The sequence below is a fragment of the Saimiri boliviensis genome, chromosome 13 (genome assembly GCF_048565385.1).
Source record: "Saimiri boliviensis isolate mSaiBol1 chromosome 13, mSaiBol1.pri, whole genome shotgun sequence".
Classification (NCBI taxonomy): Eukaryota; Metazoa; Chordata; class Mammalia; order Primates; family Cebidae; genus Saimiri; species Saimiri boliviensis.
Window position 1 is genome coordinate 56,825,768 of NC_133461.1, and position 22,440 is coordinate 56,848,207.

Sequence of the window (22,440 nt, forward strand, 5' to 3'; positions counted from 1 at the left end):
TTAGCCTAATACACACAGGCACTGGGTCCAGAAGTTTAATGGAAGGGATTAAGGGGAGGAACTCCTAAGGTTGCCTGTGGTTGGCTTTTCAAATGCTGGGATTATACATAGGATAAGCTATGTAAATAATGAACTGTCTGCACCTAATACAGAAAGCAGCAGATAAAGCCCATTAATGATTCAGGATTTATTATTTTAAGTAATATATGTGAAAATTACAAATGAAAGAAAGTTCTAATAATTTCCTTCCTCCTTGTCTATATCCTCACTCCAGAGAGGATACTTAATAAATTATTTTTTTTTTGATTTCTTGAAATTTTTATTAATTTTTTAAATTTTTTACAGCTTGATCCTCTTATGAAAAAGAAAGAATTTAAAGATGATTTACATTTTTGTTTAAACAACAATTAACTATTAAGAGATTATGTCAGTAAATTATTGAGAGATCATGTCAGTAAATAAAAAAGCTTAAGCTCTGAAAACTCACCATGTTGTTGGAGCTTCCTCATCTCCCATTTCACCTTCTTCTACATCCATTCCTTCTTCTCTATCTTCAGTGTGCTAAATTGAAAAAAAATGTATAGAAGAGATAAATGCCAGAAAAATAGGTTAGTTACACATTCCTAGGCAACCCAGTTAGGGAAGTCTAGTCACTAACTATCTTGACCTATAGTTAATCTGTAAGGCAATCAGAATTTTACCTGACAGTATGACAATGTCATAAAGACAGTGGAAAGTTTCAAATCAGCATTTCTCTAAACATAGTCAATAGATTCTCTCTGGGAATAAAGTTCTAAATGTTTTGGAAATGCACACAATGACAAAGACAATTCAACAATAAAATGAACAACTAGCATGAACAGGTAATTCTCAGAAGAAAAATAAATTCCAATCAACATATGATAAGTTTCTCAACACCAATAATGATCAAGGAAATGTAAATTAAAACTAAGAAGACTTATTTTTCAAGTATATCAATTAAGCAAATATTTTTTAAAAATTGATAATTCACATTGTTGGTGTGAGGCTGTGGGGGAAAAGGGCAGGCACTCTCAATGTGCCACTAGTGGCTGCATAAATTGGTATAACCTCTTTGAGAAGTAACTGGGCAATAGCTATTGAAATATGAAATATGCATATATTTTAACCCAGTAATTTTACTGGATTTTATCCTAAGAAGACATCTGCATAATTGATGCAGATGATGCAATGATATTATACACTACACTGTAACACTTAACAATTTTTCACCATCGGAGATAATCCAAATGTGTCCACACACATAGACTGTGGTATATCCACTTTGAGATTTACCAAGAGCCATTAAAAAACTAAGATAAATCTGAACCTTAAAAGAAGAAAGTGAATTTCAGAATAGTATGGATAACTTCATTTTGGAGAAAAACAACATGTTTTTCATTTTGGAGAAAAACAGCATATGCCTGGCCCCACATAAGTTATCTTAGTAACAAACTTACAAATACGTGAGAAAATGTCAAATCAGCCTCACCTTCTGACCCAGGGTGCTTTCCTGCTCATTGGTATTGAAAACAGTGACATTTTCCAGATTAAACTGACTCTGCAAGTTAAGACCTAGTAAACAAAAACAAAAAAAGGTTTTCAAAGCAAGTCCAGTGACAGGAAACTTATGTATAACTTGTGTCATAATCAAAACTACAAAATGCTAGATCTATAATTAAAGAGCAGTCAAAATTAACACATTTGATTTTCAAATCCTTTCAAAAATTCATCTCTTAAAAGCACCTTTGGTATGGGCACACCTTGTTTTATTGTTCTTTGCAGTTGTTTTTCAAATAAATTGAATGGCAACCCTGCATCATGCAAGTCCATCGGCAGCATTTTTCCAACAGCATATACTCATTTCCTGTCACATTTCAGTAATTCTCACACTATTCCAAACTTCTTCATTGTTATTGTATCTATTATGCTGATCTGTGATCGGTGATCTTTGATATCATTGTTTTGCCACAGATTTGTTTTTGCCACAAACCACGCCCCTCTAAGAGAATAAACTTTTTTTTTTTTTTGAGACAGCATCTCACTCCTGTCACCCAGGCTGCAGTGCAGTGGCATGATCACAGCTCACTGCAGGCTCAACTTCCCAAGCTTAGGTGATCTCCTCCCACCTCAGTCTCCCAAGCAGCTGGGGCTATAGGCATGCACCACCATGCCTGGCTAATTTTTTTGTATTTTTAGTAGAGATAAGCTTTTGCCATATTGCCCAGGCTAGTAAGATGGCAAATTTAATCAGTAAATGCTGTGTGTGTTCTGACTGCTTCACCAACCAGCTGTTCCCATGACTCTCTCACTCTCCTTGGGGCCTCCTTATTCCCTGAGACAAGACAATATTGAATTTAGGCCAATTAACAACCCTACAATGGACTCTAAGTGTCAAGTAAAAGGAAGAGTCTCACATCTCTCACTTTAAATAAAAACCTAGAAATGATTAGGCTCAGTAATTAAGGCATGTCAAAAGCCAGGACAAGCTGAAAGTCCTCTTGTGCTTAAGTTAGCCAAGTTATGAATGTAAAATTCTTGAGGAAAGTTAAAAGTGCTACTCCAGTGAACACATGAATTATTGATAAGAAAGCAAAACAGCCTTACTACTGATACAGAGAAAATCTAAGTGGTCTGGATAGACAAGCAAAGCAGCCAGAGAAAGGCTTTAACTTTCTTCAACTCTATGAAAGCAGAGAGAGGCTCCAGCCTACACGACAGGAGTGAGACTCCATCTCAAAAAAAAAAAAAAAAAAATGTCTTAGGTCACTTTCATACAAGAATAGAAATCAGTTCTTTGATGACTGCAAGTTAGTCCTAAGCTCTTGCTTTCTCATCTTTTTCTCATCTCCTGGGTATACTGCTGTCCCATTTTTATCCTTTTTTCCTAGCAAAAACTTGGAATTTTTTTATTCCAGAAAATGAAGTGCCAATAATAGCAACAAATAGGATGTTTTCTTTGACAGTCCCAAATCTGTTTGACTTCTGCAATAGACTGAATGTGTCCCCCAAAAACTCGTATGTTGAAACCTAACCCCCAGTGTGATGCTATTTGGACATGGGGTCCTTGGGAGGTGACTGAATCATGAGGGTGGAGCCATCATGAATGGGATTTGCACCCTTATAAAAGGGACCCCAGAGAAGCCCTTCACCCCTTTCTCTATGTGAGGACACAGCAAGGAGATGACCATCCCTGAACCAGGAAGCAGGCCATCACCAGACACCACATATCTGAGTCCTATGATCTGGAATTCCGAGCCACCAGAACCATGAGAAATAAATTTCTGTTGTTTATAAGCCATGAGTCCATGGTAATTTGTTATAGCAGCCAGAATGGACTGAGACAAGTCCAATATCCAAGATCTCTCACTGCCTCTCAATTAATTACCTGCTATGGGAAATCCTTTTAAAAGATACTTGCCTGGTGATTAGGAGGATTTTATTGCTTCCCATACACAGGAGCAAAAGCAACTACCGAAAGTTTTAACCAACTTATTAGACTCAAAGTGAACATGCAACAGCTATAACCATGTGCTCTTTGTTCTGTAAAGTCAAGATCATATGGAGCTCTTTAGGGAGACTGAAGGTAGAGCAGATAGGATGATGAGAGCATCCCACTCTGATGCAACGAACGAAGCCTCCAGCTCCAACCCTGCCACTTTATGCCCTAAAGTCTCCACTGTCATTTCATTACCTCTGGGAGTCTGCTTCTAGTCAAGTCTGAGCTTCTGAACAACCGTTTTTATTTCCTTCAGTTTATCTTCAGTTCTATGAAGGCTGAGAGAGGTGAGGATACCACAGGAGAAAAGTATGAAGCTAGCAGAAGTTGGTACATGAGGTCTAAAGAATAAAGCCCTCTCCATAATATAATAAATAGTGTAAGGTGAAGCAGCAACTACCGATGGACAAGTTGCAGTAAACTATCCAGAAGATCTAGCTAAGAACATTGATGAAGTTGGCTATACTCAACAGAACTTTCAATGTAGATGAAACATCCTGATATTGGAAGATGCTGTCTAGAAGTATCACAGCTAGAGAGAAGTCAATGCTTGCCTTCAAGGAACAGGCTGACTTTCTTGCTAGGGACTAATGCAGCTGGTCACTCTGGTCACTTTAAATCGAAGCCAATGCTCATTTACCATTCTGAAAATCCTGGGGCTCTTGAGAATTATGCTAAATCTACACTGCTTAGGCTCCACCCATAAAAAGACAAACCCTGGATGACAGTACATCTGTTTACAGCATGGTTTACTAAATATTTAAGGCCACTGTTGAGACTTACTGCTCAGAAAAAAAGATTTCCTTTCAAAATATTACTGCTTATTCACACTGCACCTGGTCACCCGAGAGCTCTGATGGAGATAGACAAGGAAATTAATGTTGTTTTCATGCCTGCTAACACATTATCCTTTTTGCAGCCAATGGACCAAAGGGTTATTTCAACTTTCAAGTCTTATTACCTAAGAAATACATTTCATGAGGCTACAGCTACTATAGTGATTCTTTCATGGATCTGAGCAAAGTAAATGGATACCTTCCGGAAAGGACCTATAATTCTAGATCCCATAAAGAACTTTTTTTTCTATAGAAAGAGTTTCTTTTCTTCCTTATCTATTTAATAATTCAATCCCATAAAGAACTGTGATTCATGAAAGGAGATAAAAATATTCATATAAACAGGAGTTTGGAAGAGGTTGATTCCAACCCAGATGACTTTGAGGGGCTCAAGACTTCAGTAGAGGAAGTAGCTCAGATGTGGTAGAAACAGCAAGAGAACTATAATTAGAAATGGAGCCTGAAGATATGACAGAATTGCTGCAATCTCATGATCAAACTTGAAATAGATGAGGAGTTGCTTCTTATGAATGGGCAAAGAAAGTGGTTTCTTAAGATGAATTCTACTCTTGGTGAAGATGCTCTGAACACTACTGAATAACAACAAAGGATTTAGAATATTACATAAACTTAGTTGATAAAGCAGTGGCAGGGTTTGAGAGGACTGACCCCAACTTTGAAAGTTCTACTGTGGATCAGATGCTACCAAACAGCATCATGTGCTACAGAGAAATCTTTCATGAAAGGAAGAGTCAACTGATGTGGCAAACTTCACTATGTTATTTTAAGAAATTGTCACAGCCACCCCAACCTTCATCAACCACCACCCTGATCAGTCAGCACCCATCAACATCGAGGTAAGACCCTCCATGAGCAAAAAGATGACAACTTGGAAAAGGTTTTGGTGGTCATTAGCTGTTTTTAGCAGTATTTTAAAAGCACAATATGTACTTTTTTGAGATGCTACTAATAGACTACAGCATAGTGTAAACATAACTTTTATATGCACTGGGAAACCAAAAAATGTGTTTTGCTTTATTACGATATTCACTTTACTGTGGTAGTCTGGAACAAAACCCATGGTATGTCTGTACACAGAATTCTATATACATTATGTTAATAGAGTTGATCCTTATTATTCATGACCATTCAAGAACAATTCCACAGAATGCAATATAGAATAATTGACAATTCTGTTGAAGCACAAATGTAAATTATATTAATGAAAAAGTGAGAGCATATAACAAATAAGTAAACACACTGTAGTTAATGAGAGCCAAGTTTCTTACTGTTAAAGAAAGAGGTTAATAAACAGGTCTATTGGTGCTGGATTCAACTCATAGGTATCGGTATGATCTCATGTTTTTTGCTGCTGTTCGTGTAAAATATATACTGACAGATACAGAAATAAATACAGATAAGTATGGTTAGTATACACATATGTCTTTCCTAGCTCTGGTCTCTGAAAGTAGTATCACTACTTTCCTAGCAGTAGTGATACTCCAGTAGCAATGAGCATATCCAGGGGCCAGATCTTGGCTTTAACTATGATTCTTAAATAAAAAGAACTAGGCTCTTTGGACAAGTAGGGAGACGGTAATAAGGAGTTATTATTTAATAAAAACAATATGGATATGGATGTGGTGATGACAGCACAACAATGTGAGTTTTCTTATTGCTACTGAATTGTACACTAAAAACTGATTATAACGGTAACTTTTATGTAATGTATATTTTACTATAATAAAAAATTAAACAAGTAAAAATAAATACTTCATCACTTCATGGTAAAGGTGACATGCTTATAATGAGAAAGTAAATACTGTCTGAGTGAAATCTGTGCTATAAGAAAGCATTATGAAACTGGATGTCTGAAAATATCTCCGTGATTATGGTGTTCTGTTGTCAAAAATAATGTGCCATCTATAAAAACTGGTTATCTGCACATTTTAAAGACTTTAAAAATTTCTAGCTTTTTAGGAAATCTTATATTTTAAGAGTTTCGTAGCCAGGTGTGGTAGCATGTGCATGTTAATCCCAGCTATCCAGAGGCTGAGGTGAGAGGACTGCTTGAGCCCTGGAGTTCCACACTAGCCTGGGCAACATAGCGAGACCCTGTATCAGGGAGAAAAAAAGAGTTTTAGTGGTTCTGAATCCACAATACAGAAATGCAACTCTTTTTTTTTTTTTCAAAGAGATAGGGTGTTGCCCAGGCTAGAGCGAAATGGCTATTCACAGGCATGATCACTACAGCCTTGAACTCCTGGCCTCAAACTATTAATATCTTCCTGCTTCAGTCTTCTGAGTTGCTGGGACTATAGGTGGGCACCAACATGACTGGCTTACAACTCTTTTTAATTAGTTTGTAAGAACTGATTAGTGTCAGGAATATTTAAAAGGAACCAAGACTCCTGGGAGAAATAGCTGATTCTAGGGCTGGGACAAGAAAATACAAAATGAGCCTAGACAATCTTCTCATACAAGGAAAACCGGAAAGAACTCTCAATGACTAAAAAATAAACAATTGAAGTAACAAAGTCAATAATGACACCATGAGATTATAACCCAGAGAAATAAATAAATATTCATGAGTTCATTTGGAAATAGATGATTGAATTATTAAATAGATAAGGAAGAAAAGAAACTCTTATAGAAAAATCCAATTAAAAATGTAGAAGGAATGAGAAAGAGAAAAAATCACCACGAGGACATCTTAATAATAATTGCAGGCAAAATCCTAAAATCACTAAAATTAGTGAGCAAAAATTTAAGAAGAAAAAGAGTATTTGCCTAGCCTCAAAGTATCTCCCCCAAATATTTATTAATTACAAAGGGAAAAACAGTAACTTTACAACAGAGAAATACGAGTGACACTACCACATCCAAGTGATCAAGGATAATACTGCCAGTAATAAGACACATCAATATCACTTCCAAATGATACCCTGAAAAGGGCATACCACTACTATGGGTCTTCTTCCCAAAAATCCATCACTTCAATTATGAAAATAAATGAAACAAACCTAAATTAAGGGACATTCTACTAAATATCTGACCAGCACCTTCCAAAAGTTTCAAGTCATGCCACATAAGGAAAGCTGTCACTGACTAGGGAGACTAAGGCAACATGACAACTAAATGCAATGTGGGATCCTAGAAATCTTTCTCAGAAAGAAAGTAATGATAAAACTGCAAAATCTAAATAATGTCTGTAGTTAATAGTGAATGTGGTAGTAACGTCGATTTCTGAGTTTTGATAACTGTACCACGATTATATAAGATGTTAACATTAGGTGAAGTGTATTCAGGTGCTCTTTATACTACCTTTGCAAACTCTTCTTTAAGTCTAAATTTATTTCAAAGCAAAAAGTTAAAAAAAAAAAAAAAGCAAGAATCCTACCTCAAGACATTAAACTAGTCAATAAGCCCACTTACCATTGGGCAAAAATTTAAACAGAGTTATTATACAACCCCATAATTCTACTCTTAGACATATACCCAGGAGAAATTAAGACTTAGAGTTACCATATGACCTAGCAAATTCTACTCTTAGTAGATACTCAAAAGAAATGAAAACATGTGCTCAAACAAAAACTTGTACACAAATGTAGCAGCATTGTTCATAATGGTCAAAAACTGGAAACAATCCAAATGTCTACCAGGTGATGAATGGATAAACAAAATGTGTTATGGGCCTATGGTGGAATATTACTTAGTCATAAAAAGGAATGGGCCAGACATAGTGGCTCACTCCTGTAATACCAGTACTTTGGGAGGCTGAAGTGGGCAGACTGCTTGAGCCCAGGAGTTCAAAACCCGCCTAGGCAACATGGTGAAACCCTTTCTTAAAAAAAAAAAAAAAAATTCACTGGGCATGGTAGTGTCAACTACTGGGAGGCTTAGGTGGGAGGATGGCTTGAGCCTGGAGGCACAGGCTGTGGTGATTCTAGCCTGGGCAACAGAGCCAGACCCTGTCTCTAAAAAAATAAGTAAACAAAAAGGAATGAAATACTAACACATGCTATAACATAAATGAACCTTGAAAACATTATGCTAAGTGAAGGAAGCCAGTCACAAAAAAACACATATTGTATTATTTCGTTTCTATTAAATTTCTAGAAAAGGAAAATCTAAAAATTTCTAGAAAAGGAGGCCTAAAAGTAGACTAATGTTTGTTTAGGACTTAGTTGGATAAGTGGGGAATGACAGCTAATGAATATGGAGTTTATTTTTTCCTTTCCTTTTCTTTTTTTTAGAGACAGGGTCTCCCTGTGTTGCCCAGGCTGGTCTCGAACTCCTGGCTGCCTCGGCCTCCCAAAGTGCTAGGACTATAAGTGTGAGCCACCATGCTGGCCTGGAGTTTCTTTTAGAGGGGAAAATGTTCCGAAATTAGACTATGGGGATGGTTGCACAACCTTGTGAATGTACTAAAATAAATTGTAGAGTTTAAATGGGTGAATTATGACATGTGAGTTCACATTTTGATAAACTTACTGAAGCAATAACAAGGGTCAGACTCTCAGTAATGGAAGACCTAAATTATTCAGATTAATCCCCCACCCCCATCCCCTCTAAGGACAACTAAAACCTTGAATAAATTACATTAATTCTGTAAATATTTATAGAGCATCATCAAGTTCATAGCACTGTTTTAGGCAACGATATGGAAAAATGACTTTCTTAAAAACAGTAAAGAGCTGACAAGAAGGTGAGAAATAACTGGTGAAAATCAAGAAGACAAGAAACATAGACAATGCATTATTAGAACTTAAAGTCACTTCAGCTCTCAGGACATCTGCCAAACAGGCGAATCAGTTGCAAAACTGAGCAACTTTTAGTAGCTTCCAGAAGCTAGGATTATAAAAGCAAATCTCTGGGCCCAACAAAGGTGAGGAATCTAATACACTGATAAATCCTACCCCCAATCATCTTCAAAGCTGGGAATTCGTAGGGCTACATCCTCAGGTAAGAAGGAAGCAATAACTAGAACCTAGTACCAAGTCTCCTGAATGGTCTAGAGAATCACAGGCCTTAAACTGGGCTGGATTAAGATAATCCTGTACTGGTAGTAGCCCTTTTTAAAGGTGCCTGGTGGAAGCAATGGAAACCCTACTTGGAGAAAGGTATCTATCATAGGCCTCAAATATCTTTTCAAATGTTAACTGCTAATGATAACCAAACTAACAACGAGGCAAGACACAGTGAGTAAGAAATAGTCAAAACAAACAGGAGAAACAGACCCACCAAGACTTATTTAAGGTATTGACATTACCAGATACAGACAATAAAGTAACAATGTTTACCAAATTTAGAAAACTAAAAAAAAATTATTAAGAAATTATTCAGAATATGGTAGAGAGAGACAAATAGATGAAAAAATACATAAGGAGTAAAAAACAGAAGATGCATTAAGACGGTATAATGGTTGTTTAATCAAAGTTCCAGAAAAAGAAAAAGAGGCATACACAATATTTGAAGAGATAATGGCTAAAATTTTTACAAACTAGATGAAGAGATCAAATCTATACATTCAAGATGTCTAAAATCCTAAGCAGGGCAAATAAAAATAAATTTACACATAGATACATCATAATAAAACTAAAGAAAACCAAAGAGTGAAAAAATCTTAAGTGTAGAGAAAAAAATCTAGGTTATCTTCAAGAAGTGAGACTGACATCTGACTTGTCAATAGAACAACAGAAGACAAAGTAAAGATTATTTCCCATTAGATGAAATCCTATATCTAGTGCTGATCTAGAATCTTATATCTAAATGGGAGGAGATCAAATATCAATACTAACAGGAGTTTGGAAGAAAGAAAGGAAAAAAAATAAAGTGGAAGTAATGATTTTTAGGCCAAACACAGACCCGCAATGAAGAAAAGTCTAAAAGGGAAAATGATAACAGACAGAAAGCCAGAAATACAAGAAATGGTAAATCTATATTAACCATCACCACATAAAATAAGTATGAAAGAAAACAACACAGACATAGGATGACAAAAAGAAAGCACATTAAAAAAAACCACTGCTAACATACACTATAGGTCTTTCTACATGCAGGCACTATTGTAAGCTCTTCACATGTTTTAATTCATTTAATCCTAACAACATATAAAGTAGGTGATACATTAGCCCAATATTAAGGAAGGGAGAACTGAAGCAAGGAGATATTAAAATCTCACACATCTGAACAGTCTGGGGAGGGGGAAGGCTGTGGATAACAAGCAATGTCCCATTTCAGGAACTAGACGGTGGTTATACAGTGTTTGTTTCATTATTACCTGTTTTATGTACTGTTCTATATAAGCGTTATATTTCACAATAAAAATTTGTTAAAAAAGAGAAATGAAAGGAAGTCTATATAGCTAAATAGTCATGACTGAGAGAAAATGGAAACACAAATAGGCATACATTACAAAATACAGACATGATGATTTGTATCTACATGTTCCAGTGTGATTCAACTGTAAATTATTATTAATAAGCTTTGAACTCAAAGCATCCATGACTTGGTTTCAGGATTACCTGTATCATACACTAGGTGAAAGTAAAAGAAAATAAAGCAACAATTTCTATGGTATCTTTCAACTTTTTAGAAACATTTTTTCTCATTATCATGACACATTATAATATATTAAAAACTGAAAAAGATTTTTCTGCAAATAATTCATTTAATGCATGAAAGCTTACCTGATTTTTCAGATAGAGGGAAAAGCCTAGCCAAAAAGAGCTGAATTCGTCCACAAAAAACTGTATTCTGGGATTTTGATAATCTTCTTAGGAGATCTAACAATATACGAAAATAAACGTTACACAGAAATGATAATTCTATGCTTATTACAACCATACCTAAAAGTTTCTAAACCAGTTTGTCAAGAGTATTTTCCTAAAGCAGTTCTTAAAATGGGAGCAGAAACCACTGCCCCCAAAAAGTACTATAAATTAGGAACAAAACAAGTTCAACAGGACATGAAAAAGCCCAACTTTACTATAACATTTCTGATTTTCATCAAGTTTACATTCAGAACAAAAACAGTTTAAAATGAATGATGAGTTCTAATAATCAGAATGTTAGTTGAAAATGCTGATACCTAATCTATCTTTAAAATGTTATCACTGGTATTTAATTCAACCGCCTGTTTTTCTGGGCACATTTACATTTTAAAAACAAACATTTTATCACTCAATTACTTACCATTGCACATACGTAGTAAGTAATTTTTCCCAGCAGAATAGAATGTATTCTGAAATTAAGATGGAAATTATCACTCTTCTTCAGAACTTGTTATACAGTCTTCAATAATAAGTCACAGGAAGTCAAATACTAACATGCACTGAGAATCTACTATGCCACTTTCACTTTTTAAAAGCAAATAACATTTTCAATGAAATAAAAATATTTTTCAGATATACAAGATAACATGATACTAAGTAATTGTTTTAAACATGTGAAAGTGTAAATTTTCAAGTTAATTTTTACTACTCAAATTAAACCAAATTTTGTATTTCAAGTTTTTCTCCACACATGGTTTTTATTTGGCTCTCCCAAGAGAGCAGTATATATTTTCACAGTCACAAACTTGTTGGTGATCAGCAATACTAGAAATACATTAAAAAAAAAATCTACCCTCAGAACTCTGGATCTATAGACAGATAAAGTTAGCAGGAAAAGAAACTAAGGCACTTACTGATTTCCAAGTAGCAACATTTTTTTCCACAAAAGTGAATATTGTGTCACACTGATCCAAAGGAAGACAATCCAAAACATCTCCCAACAATACAAAAGGTGTAGATGCGGTACAAATACCTTCAAGTGGAGCACAAGTCAATTAAAAAGTTTAAAACACCATAGAGCAAAATAGCCTATGAAAAATAATTCTAAAGAACATCTTAAAATGTACACTTCGTTACTCATAACAAGGTTTTAAAAGGACAAGAAATGGAAGCAACCTAAAAGTCCCCAAACAGGACATACTTAAGTAATTTTTGATATGTACACTCAGTAATGATGATAATAATTCTTGACAAGATTTAGAGCATTTACTATATGTCAGGCACACTAAGTGCTTTACATATACTAACATATTAATCCTTATAACCCTATGAGGTAGAGCATATCATTATTTGTATTTTATAGAATGGGAAAACTGAGACACAGAGAGATTAAATAACTTGCCCAAGATCACAGAGCCAGTAAGTGGTAGAGCTGGGATACGAACCCAGGCAGTCTGGCTCCACAGTCTGTTTTCTTCACCACTAAGCTATTCAAAAGAATATAATGCAGCCAATTAAAAACGATAGTTATAATGACTGTAACAACTTGGAAAAATGCTTATGGTATAATGCTAAGTGAAAAAGGCAGGATTCAAAACTGTATGTACATATTGTTATGACATAAAAAAATTATTAAAAGACTATAGAAACTAAACCATTATACCAGATGAATGGCAGTTTTTGAAAGTAGAGGAATTATGAGTACTGTTTTCCCTTTTTCTCATTTCCAAATTTTTGTAATGTTGGTAAATTGTCTTGATGATTTGAAAAGATTATCTTCAAAAAATAACAAGGTTTGATACTGATTTTAACTATGATTTAATATTTAAAATAATAGTACTGTTTCAGGGGAAAGAATGGGAAAGTAGAAAGTTACTGTTTAAAGAACAACAAAATAAAAATTTATCTTAAGAAAAGGTCATTCAGACTACTCAGAAATACTTTTATATCCCTATTCATTCTTCTTTCTATTTTAAGGTAATGGGTACTTACTAACACTCATAAGTGTTTAAGAAAAATAGCCACGTAGGCATGGTATATGGGGGGAAAATATCTACGGTGCTCTAAGCCCAAAACGGTGTATTAATATAGTATGTCCAGAAAAAGGAAGAAATATTTCCAGCTCTACTCTGCACTAGTAAGATCATATGTGGAATGCAATGTGAGGGATACTGCCTAGAAGCAGTGGGTGCAATAAAGAGCAGATTTCAACTTAATACAAGGGAACACACCAATAACTAGCTCTGTCTAACAGGACTCTTAACAGTGAGTTCCTCTAATGAGCATGATTCAGCAGAGCTGGATGACTACCCGTCAAGGATGTTACAGCAGAGACGCAGTCTAGGCCAGAGACAAGACTGGACTGGACGACCTCTGAAGTCCTTAACAATACTTAGATTCAGTGATATTATATACCCTGCACATCCAAAAGATTTGAGAAGCATACTCTCTGCCCTTAGTTGCAGTATAGCCTGGAATAAGTTAACTCACATTTAATAATTATAGAACTTAAGAAAATTTTCTAGATTCTACTGCCAAAGATTGAGTCAGTAGGACTAAGCAAGGTTTGAGAATCTCATTTAAAAACAGATTTGCTGGTGGTTCTGATGAGCTAGTAAGTCTGGGAACCACTGGGTTATCGTGTGATTCCCCCAAGAGTTTTCACAACCTGTGTCCCAGCTTCCACACCAACCTCTCTTCTTATCTTTACGTGGGCCACAGACATCCCTCCCTGGTTCCCACTCCCCAGTTCCCAAACACCATGCTATGTTCATCCTTCCATGGTTTTGTTTACAATGTTGTTTTCTGCCTAAATATTCTTCCTCATCTTTACCACAGGGTACATTTCAACTCCATCTTTCTAAGCACAGAGTGAATGTCAGCTCATCTAAGTAACTCTGATATCTTGAAGCAGGCTACTTCATTTACGCTTTTGAAGCACACTGTATATAAATATACTGTAGAATTTAGCACATCCTAACTAGTCACCTTTGAGTGTAGACTATGAGTTTTTTAAGAGTAGGCATTTTTGTATGCTTAAACCAGTCGTGTCTCACACTGAATAGCTCAATAAATATTGGTCAAATTGAATTTAACAAAATATATTTATGGATAATTTAAAAACATGTCACATAAGCAAATAATCACCTCTTGAAAAGAAAAATTCCCCCAAAATAAAAATGCATTTATGCCTCTATTTACAGTTTAAGCTCTTAAGTCCTTATCCTTCTTAAAAGTCTCAAGTATAGACTACACTTTGTACAACGTTTTCCAATAAAAACATCAAGCACACACAAGAGTAACGTATAAAGTTAATAAACTAAGGACACACTGAAAATTGTTTGATGGAAACTAGACAAGGAATATTACATTGTGGAACTCAACTAACTATGCCTAACGAATGAATGAATGATTAGGCATCTTGTATAAAAGTTTAACAACATTAATTTGTGAACTGAAATTCACAAAATAATCTGCCCCTATAATGGGAGACCACTTTTACCCTGTGTGCCAGTTTTTATAGAAGCATCAAAATAACACACTATGCGAATAATGCTTTACAGATTAAAAAGCAGTTTTCACATATATTATCTGAACTAATCAAATGAGTATTGTAACCAAATTGGTTAAAGAAGAATGCTGATAAACTATTTTTTAATTTCTTCTTTCTGCAAATATTTAAGGAGCTCCTATTATGTGATAGGCACTGTGTACTATGCACCTTGTTTACCCAATGTCTCCTAAAACTATCCCATATGGCCATTTTAACAGGCCCCTGTCCAGTCTTCCTGCCAGCAGTCACTTCAAATGGAATCATTCATCCGCAGCTGCTATTTAGTATGGCACACAATGCCCTTTACAAATGGACCTAACCTGCTTCTTTCCTCACCATTCTCATTGTCCTCTCCTCCTCCTGCTATACAGAATTCTCTAGCTATTCCCTTCTTAATTTGTCTAACAAACTCTTCATATCTCACATTTTAATTCTCATGTTCTTTTCCAAAATCTTTCCTGATTCTTTTAGACTGAAGTTTAGCGAGCCATGTTGACTCTATTCCCTCTAAGCACACTTCATTCCCACTTCGACCATGGTACTTACACCGCAGCAAGGCACATATATGCTTCTTCTACTAACTCCATATGGCCAGGGGAATATGTTTTATTCACCATTGAATCTCCAGGTCCTAGCTCGGTACCAGGCACATAGTAGATGCTCAATAAAAATTTACTGAATGAACAAAACAACTGGAGAACAAAGAAAGTGCCAAAATGTGCACTGCATAATAGAGATGAGAAATGAGTGAACTAATTCAATTGGGACAACTTCTTGACAAAGCAGGGAGTCAGGCAGAACTTGAAGAATAAACTAAATCAAATAGGTGGAGAAGTATGGGGAGAAGACATTTTAAATAAAGCATGTCATGTCCAAGATTACTTTAAAAAACAAAATAGAATCATACTTACCTTCAGTTACTCCCCCAATAGCAAGAGAAATAATAGCTAAAACGTTTTCACATGATGAATGATTTATCTACCAACAGAGGAGAAACAATTTAATTTAGGGGCAAGAGTTCAGATTAACTTGATAATAGTTAAAACATGTACTCTGACATTAAATTTACTATCACAAATATGGAATACAGTATTTCTTATGGAAGATAATATTTTCTTTTTTTTTTTTTTTTTTTGAGACAGAGTTTCGCTCTTGTTACCCAGGCTGGAGTGCAATGGCGTGATCTTGGCTCACCGCAACCTCCGCCTCTTGAGTTCAAGCAATTCTCTTGCCTCAGCCTCCTGAGTAGCTGGGATTACAGGCACGTGCCACCATGCCCAGCTAATTTTTTGTATTTTTAGTAGAGACGGGGTTTCACCATGTTGACCAGGATGGTCTCGATCTCTCGACCTCGTGATCCACCCGCCTCGGCCTCCCAAAGTGCTGGGATTACAGGCTTGAGCCACCACGCCTGGCCCTCGAAGATAATATTTTCTAATATGAAGTTACAAAAATTTAACACTAATATATAGAATCAGTTGCAGAAGTATGTCAATAGGTAGGTGACTCACTCAAAATCCAATGGTCTCAGGAAAATGGTTGCATTAGAAGATGAAGGCTACAAGCTACTCAAGGACAGAAGTGCTGAAGCCATAATTCAGCCAGTGGTACAGGGGAAAGGCAGGGCTAGGGAAACTAACTACTAGTGCACCCACGCATCTGAGGGAGGGTTTTAATGGAAGGGAGGTAGAGCTTAAGTTTTATAAAACCATAATAACCAGCATTTACTGAGTGTTCATTAAGTGCTGTTTCACACAAAGACAGTGAAAGAACGGTATTTCTCCTCTTACAAAAGAAACTGAAGCACAGAAAAGGAAAATAACTTGCCCAATGCCTCACAATGGAAAAGTGACTAAGTCTGAAGAAAAGGAAAGAATTATTTTTGAACCAGAATTGTCTGAAAGGGACATCATATTTTGGCCAATAGAAGTGAGTCTAGCTTTTAGGGACCCAACCCTTGCTTGACCAAGAATAAACTGCTGAAACTTTTCCTTTCATTCAGGTGCTCCATTATTGGTAAATAAATTCAGATTTTTCATGGTTTGATTTCTCTACTGAAGTTGGAGAGGCCTTAGCTATTTATGTAAGCTTACTGATGAGAAGGATGTCACAGGAAAATGAGGGAATGGAATCCCAGCTCCTAAGCTAAATATTCTTGAACTAGACTTTTCATGCCACTACAGGATATGGCACTGTTTATATAGCAAAGTGAGAGAGCCCACCTTCACCTCTAGTTCTTCCTCACTAAGACCTCATGCCAACTTTTCTACTCACTTGGAGAGGGCTCCTGTTATTTATTAAATCAAAACCTGAAAATGTACCTGTGGTATCAACATAATTATGACAGAACTCATATACTGTGATCAAGTCAGTTTTTACAAGGCAGAAAGCTTACTGTAGAAAAAGACATTGAAATATCCATTCTAAGAAAAAAAGCAATTTAAAAAATCTTTATTTTCTAAAAAAAAAAAAAAAGCAATTTAAAAAAATAACATGGTTTACTAATTTGTCAGCAAAATTTTAACAATGGAAAAACATACTTACAATTTCTTCTTCTACAACACCTCTGAAAGCTTGATCAAGGGTACACTTTTTTTCATTTTCACTATTAAAAACAAAAGACATCCTCATTTTTCAAACAGCTCAGGGTATGTATAAAGATTCAGGCAAGCATTTTTCACAGATATCAATGCCTTACCTGCCAGGTACCTGGCTGAAGGTACTTAACAATGGCTTGATATTTTTGATGTTCAAGGCCTCTCTGGTAGACTTCTAGAAAAAAATTAAAATGGCAAATCACTGTAAAAATTTTGCTTGTTATTTACTGAAAAATATATCATTCGTTGATAGTGTATCTTTCTTTTTTTTTTAACCTCTGAACTTTTCATTGGCCTCCCGTTCCCCAAAGGGTCCCCTGCTTCTGCTGGCCTAATGTCTCAGAACTTTGGTGTTGTTGGTCTCAGACACCACTTTGCCATACACTATCCGGCTGGTGGTGGTCTTTTGGATGGTTTGCATGGAGTTGCTGCTGTCCAGGGCATCACTAAGACTAAAGTCCTCTCCATCTTCCAGCAGGCGGCGGTAGGTGACATTCTCAGCCTCCAGCTTGACCTTGATGTTCAGCAGAGCCTCGTATTCCTGGGCCTGGTGCTGTCCCTCTGCCCAGGTCTGCCAGCTCTGACTCTAGATGTAGAAAGATCCCGCTGAGCTAGTCCATCGGCAGGGCGTAGTGGGCCTCCATCTCCCTCAGGCTGTTCTCCAAGCTGATCTTTGTATTTCTCATGGAGTCCAGGTCGATCTCCAAGGACTGGACTGTATGTCTCAGCTCTGTGAGCATCATCTCAGCAGCTCCAAACTCAGAGGACTGCGTGGTGACCACTATGATGCTCTCCTCAATCAGCTGAGTCCAGTACTTGTCTAGCTCCTCTCGGTTCCTCCGACCCAGCTCGTCATATTAAGCCCGGATTTCCGCCACGATCTTGGCAAGGTCCTGAGATTTGGGGGCATCTACCTCCACGGTCAACCCAGAGCTGGAAATCTGGGCTTGCAGGCCATTTACTTCCTCTTCATGGTTCTTCTTCATGAAGAGCAGCTCCTCCTCCTCGATCTCTGTCTCCAGCTGCAGCCGAGTGACATCGGTGTCATCGATGACCTTGTGGAGACCATGGATGTCGCTCTCCACAGACTGGCACATGGCCAGCTCTGTCTCATACTTGACTCTAAAGTCATCAGCAGCAAGATGGGCATTGTCAATCTGCAGAACGATGCGGGCATTGTCCACAGTATTTGCGAAGATCTGAGCCCTCAGGTCCTCGATGGTCTTGAAGTAATGGCCCCAGTCTCTGACCTGGGGTCCCTTCTTCTCCAGATGCTCCAGGATTTTGCTCTCCAGCTTCTGGTTCTCGGTCTCCAGGCTCCTCACTCTGTCCAGGTAGGAGGCCAGGCAGTTGTTCAGGCTTTGCATGGTCTCCTTCTCGTTCTGGATGCCTCCCATTCCTGCCAGACACCCGGCCATCCCCGTGGCCAGGCCCCTGACCCCCATGCCACTCCAGAAGCTGGTGCAGTGAGACACAGAGATGTGGGAACCAGAGCCCCCAGTGCCTGCATAGACGCTGGCCGCGCTGCTGACTGGCCGGGCACCGTAGCTGGGCACCCGGACGGAGCCCAGGGACCGGTAGTTGGTGGAGAAGGTGGAGCGAGTGGTGAAGCTCACGCTGCCCGGGGAGGAGAGCAACAGCACAGGACTCAGGCTTTGCCGACTACCGATAGTGTATCTTTCTAACTAAAAAATGCTTATACCTGGGAAAAATTACCTATCAGTCATTCTCTCAGTAACCCTAATTCCAATGCCAATTCAATTCCAAGTAATCATACAGATGCTCATCACTTTAAATCTGGCAAGAGCTTCCTCGCTGGATGTTTTCATTCTAGTTTTCCCTCCTACTATCTCTTTAAATATCACATTCATGAGAGTATTCTGCTTAAAAAAAAAAAAATCTCCAAATGGTTCCTTAATTCCACGTTTTGATTTTGAAGCTTTACAGCTCCCTGAAGGTCCTTGATAATGTTATCCCAATCTACCCAACCTTATTTTCCAATACTCCCTAACACATAGTTTGCACCAGCCATTTTTCATCATTTTCTATCAAACTCATTCTAATGTATTCACAGAGCCATGTTGTTCTTCCTATCTGTTCATCCAAATTCTATCCATTCTCCCACACCCATGTCAGGTCTTGCCTTCTCTAGGTATCTGGTTCAGTCCCTCACACGTAGCACTGAACAACACCGTGCTGACAATCTGCGAACTGTCTTAATCATAACTTAAAGACAAAATATTGCAAAGTCATTCATTCTATGAACACTCACATACACTTAGAAAGTCATCTTATTACCTCACAGGAATTAGATTTATCCTGGATGTGTCCATTCCTTGCTCTGCCACGAACAGGCTCAGTAATTTGGGGCCTATCCATCTCTTTTTGCTTCATTTTCACCACCAGTTAAATAAGAGGGCTGTTGTAGATTTTTACTACCAGAAGCACCTATAGTGGCATCACCTGGGAAGCTGGTAGAAACGTAGAATCTCAGGCCCCATTCCAGACTTACTGAGTCGGAATCTGTATTTCACAAGAAGCCTGAGAAGCGGTTAATCTCCAATTTAATGATCCTTTTTAGGGCAAATATGACACTTTTTTTTTTTGAGACAGAGTCTCCCTCTGTTGCCCAGGTGGAGTGCACTGGCACGATCTTGGCTCACCGCAACGTCCACTGTCCAGGTTCAAGTGATTCTCCTACCTCAGACTCCCAAATAGCTGGGATTACAGGCAGCCACCATGCCCGACTAATTTTTGTAATTTTAGTAGAGACGGGGTTTCGCTATCTTGGCCCGGCTGGTCTTGAACTTCTGACCTCAAGTGATCCCCCGGCCCTGGCCTCCCAAAGTATTGGATTTACAGACGTGAGCCACCGCAGCCGGTTGCTAATATAATCTTGGATAGTCCTAAGAGTTACTCTAGCAGGCTTTCAAAGCACCAGAGATTGCAGCAAACTGCACACAAAGAAAACGATTCTAATGAAATACGGAAAATATAATCCATTAAAAAAAAACCTCATACTGTATTAAAAAAAAAAAAAAAAACCAACCTGTAAACAAGAAAACTACTTACTACAAAGAATCAATTTTCTTTCACAGAATTTTCATCCTGGCATTCCTATAACTACCCAAGCTTAGCTGAATACCTGAGTAGTGGAATGCCTTGAAATGTTGGTGCAAATGCTAGAGACGAACAGAGTCAAGAAACTTAAAAGTGTTCTTCATACTTACGTTGCTGTGACGAGCGACATAAAAAGAATAGAGGGTCTAATGTCACAAAAACCAGTGAAGTCATAACTTTTGGGGGAGTATGAGCTTCTATCTCATGTACCAGGAAAATCAACTTAGCCTACTTCACAGTGAGTGTTACTCCAATAGTTAAATGAGACAGTGCTCTGTCAAGTGTTTCCCAAATGCTCAAAACCACCCTTCCACATTGAGCAAGAATAAAATAACATCTGGTTACCCTTCCCAAGGTGATCTATCTGCCTTTTCCCGTTTAGGATCTCCTCATCGATCTCTTAGGAATGAGATACGGAGGGTTAAAGGGTGGTGAACACACGACGGGAACATCACTTGGCAGCTCAGAAGGCTGGGGCGGGAGCCAGGTCTTTGGACTGAAACCACTTCCACCCTCCCCTTCAGCAGCTCCCCTTCTACTTCTGGAGACACCTGCCCCGCTAAGCGAGCTGAGGGGCTGGCCCGACCAGAAGTAGTCTGCAGGCGAGCACTCCACGCGGGGTGCCGAGGCACCCAGAACGCGGGCCCGGGGACTCGCCGGCGGGTGGGCGGAGGCGGATAGCCCAGTCCGCAGCGAAGAGGCGGGTAGGGCGTCTTTCCCTACCCCTCAGCCCCCGACGGGGCCGAGAGCGGACGCTGAGGCGGACACACCTCTGTCTCGCTTTACCCCGGGGCAAATTTCAAGTAATTTCAGGGAGAAGAGGGCAAAGCATAGCGCCGGGTCAGGCCTGCGCCCTTCCGCCTACAGCTCACCGTAAACCGCGTCCGCGCTTCGGGCAAACTGAAGAGTGGCGGCGTCGGAGACATCTTCTCGGCTGCGCGTGCCCGCCACGGCTCTGCGGCGCCCGCCGATGACGTCACGCGGGGAGCAACGAGACTGCCTGCTCTGAGCTCGGCTAGAGCGGCTTGTGAGCGCCTGGCTGGCGAGCTGGCCCTGGGGAGATTCCGCGGCCACTGAGTTCGATCGTTGGGGCCTTAGCCAAACGATGCCAAGTTGGGGTTCTTGAGTACGCCTTGGGATGAGGAGACTTGGGCGGCCTCGCTCTGTAAGCTCTGCGCTCCCGGGCGTGGAAGAGACTGGCCAAGCACTTGGCGTTTCTGTGGTTTTCCTGGTTTGGGGAAAGCGGGTAGATGGCTGCTGGTTGCGGCTAACAGGGCCGAGCGAAAATGTAACCCAAGGCAGGTGGGTTATCTGGGGAAACGGCTGGGCCGTCGGTCCTCGGTCATCCTCGGAGCTTAAGATTCGGAGTGGTGATAGGGTCCGGATGTATGAGTCTTGTGGCTCAAGGGCACCCTCTTCTCCGAAATAGAAATAGTATCTGTCTCACAGAGCTGTTGAAAAGCTCGACTGAAATAATGACCGCAAGCGTGAACTGTAAAGCAATGTAAGTAGTGTTTATTATTAAAAGGTCTCTACTGAAAGAAAGAGATCTAGGAGGAATACAGTGCCCCGCGCTGCGCCCTGGGCCGAGGCGTCCCTCGCAAGCCGAGTGAGTTACACTGTGGAGAAGTAAGCGCTGAGACTCGGGTACCTTTCTCTTATTCCCTTATGTATCTTGTTACCCTCTTCGAGGTCTGTAAGTTTAAAACCCTAAGACCCCCAACAACTGAACAGACCCCCTTGTGGCCAAGGGGACGCCCCAAAATCTTAACAACTGACTTCCCAAACATAATGAGATGGGAGGTCAGACGGACCTGGTTATACCCTCTCCCTTTTGTGATTTGGCGGAGGCAGGTGACTGGCCTTAACGTTAAAATAGAGGCCAGGCGCGGTTGCTCACACCTGTAATCCCAGCAGTATGGGAGACCGAGGCAAATGGATCACCTGAGGTCAGGAGTTCAAGACCAGCCTGGCAAAGAAGCTGAAGCCCTGTCTCTACTAAAAATACAAAAATTAGCCGGGCTTAGTGGCACGCACCTGT

At 38.9% G+C, this 22,440-nt stretch overlaps 1 protein-coding gene and 1 pseudogene across 1 annotated transcript in view; both read right to left on the reverse strand.

Annotated features, from left to right (window-relative positions):
• Positions 1–21,359, reverse strand: part of THOC1 (THO complex subunit 1) — a 57,716-nt gene extending 36,357 nt beyond the window's left edge. Inside the window, exons 1-9 of the mRNA XM_003924790.4 lie at positions 21,272–21,359; positions 17,381–17,454; positions 17,227–17,287; positions 15,594–15,660; positions 12,044–12,162; positions 11,551–11,599; positions 11,046–11,141; positions 1,511–1,593; positions 488–561 (exon numbers count right to left, since the gene is read on the reverse strand). Coding sequence (XP_003924839.1) covers positions 488–561; positions 1,511–1,593; positions 11,046–11,141; positions 11,551–11,599; positions 12,044–12,162; positions 15,594–15,660; positions 17,227–17,287; positions 17,381–17,454; positions 21,272–21,325 — 677 coding nt within the window. The 5' untranslated portion in view covers positions 21,326–21,359. The remainder of the gene's footprint in view (positions 1–487; positions 562–1,510; positions 1,594–11,045; positions 11,142–11,550; positions 11,600–12,043; positions 12,163–15,593; positions 15,661–17,226; positions 17,288–17,380; positions 17,455–21,271) is intronic.
• On the reverse strand, positions 17,461–21,263 carry LOC104650844 (keratin, type I cytoskeletal 18 pseudogene; annotated as a pseudogene).
• Positions 21,360–22,440: the final 1,081 nt, after the last annotated feature.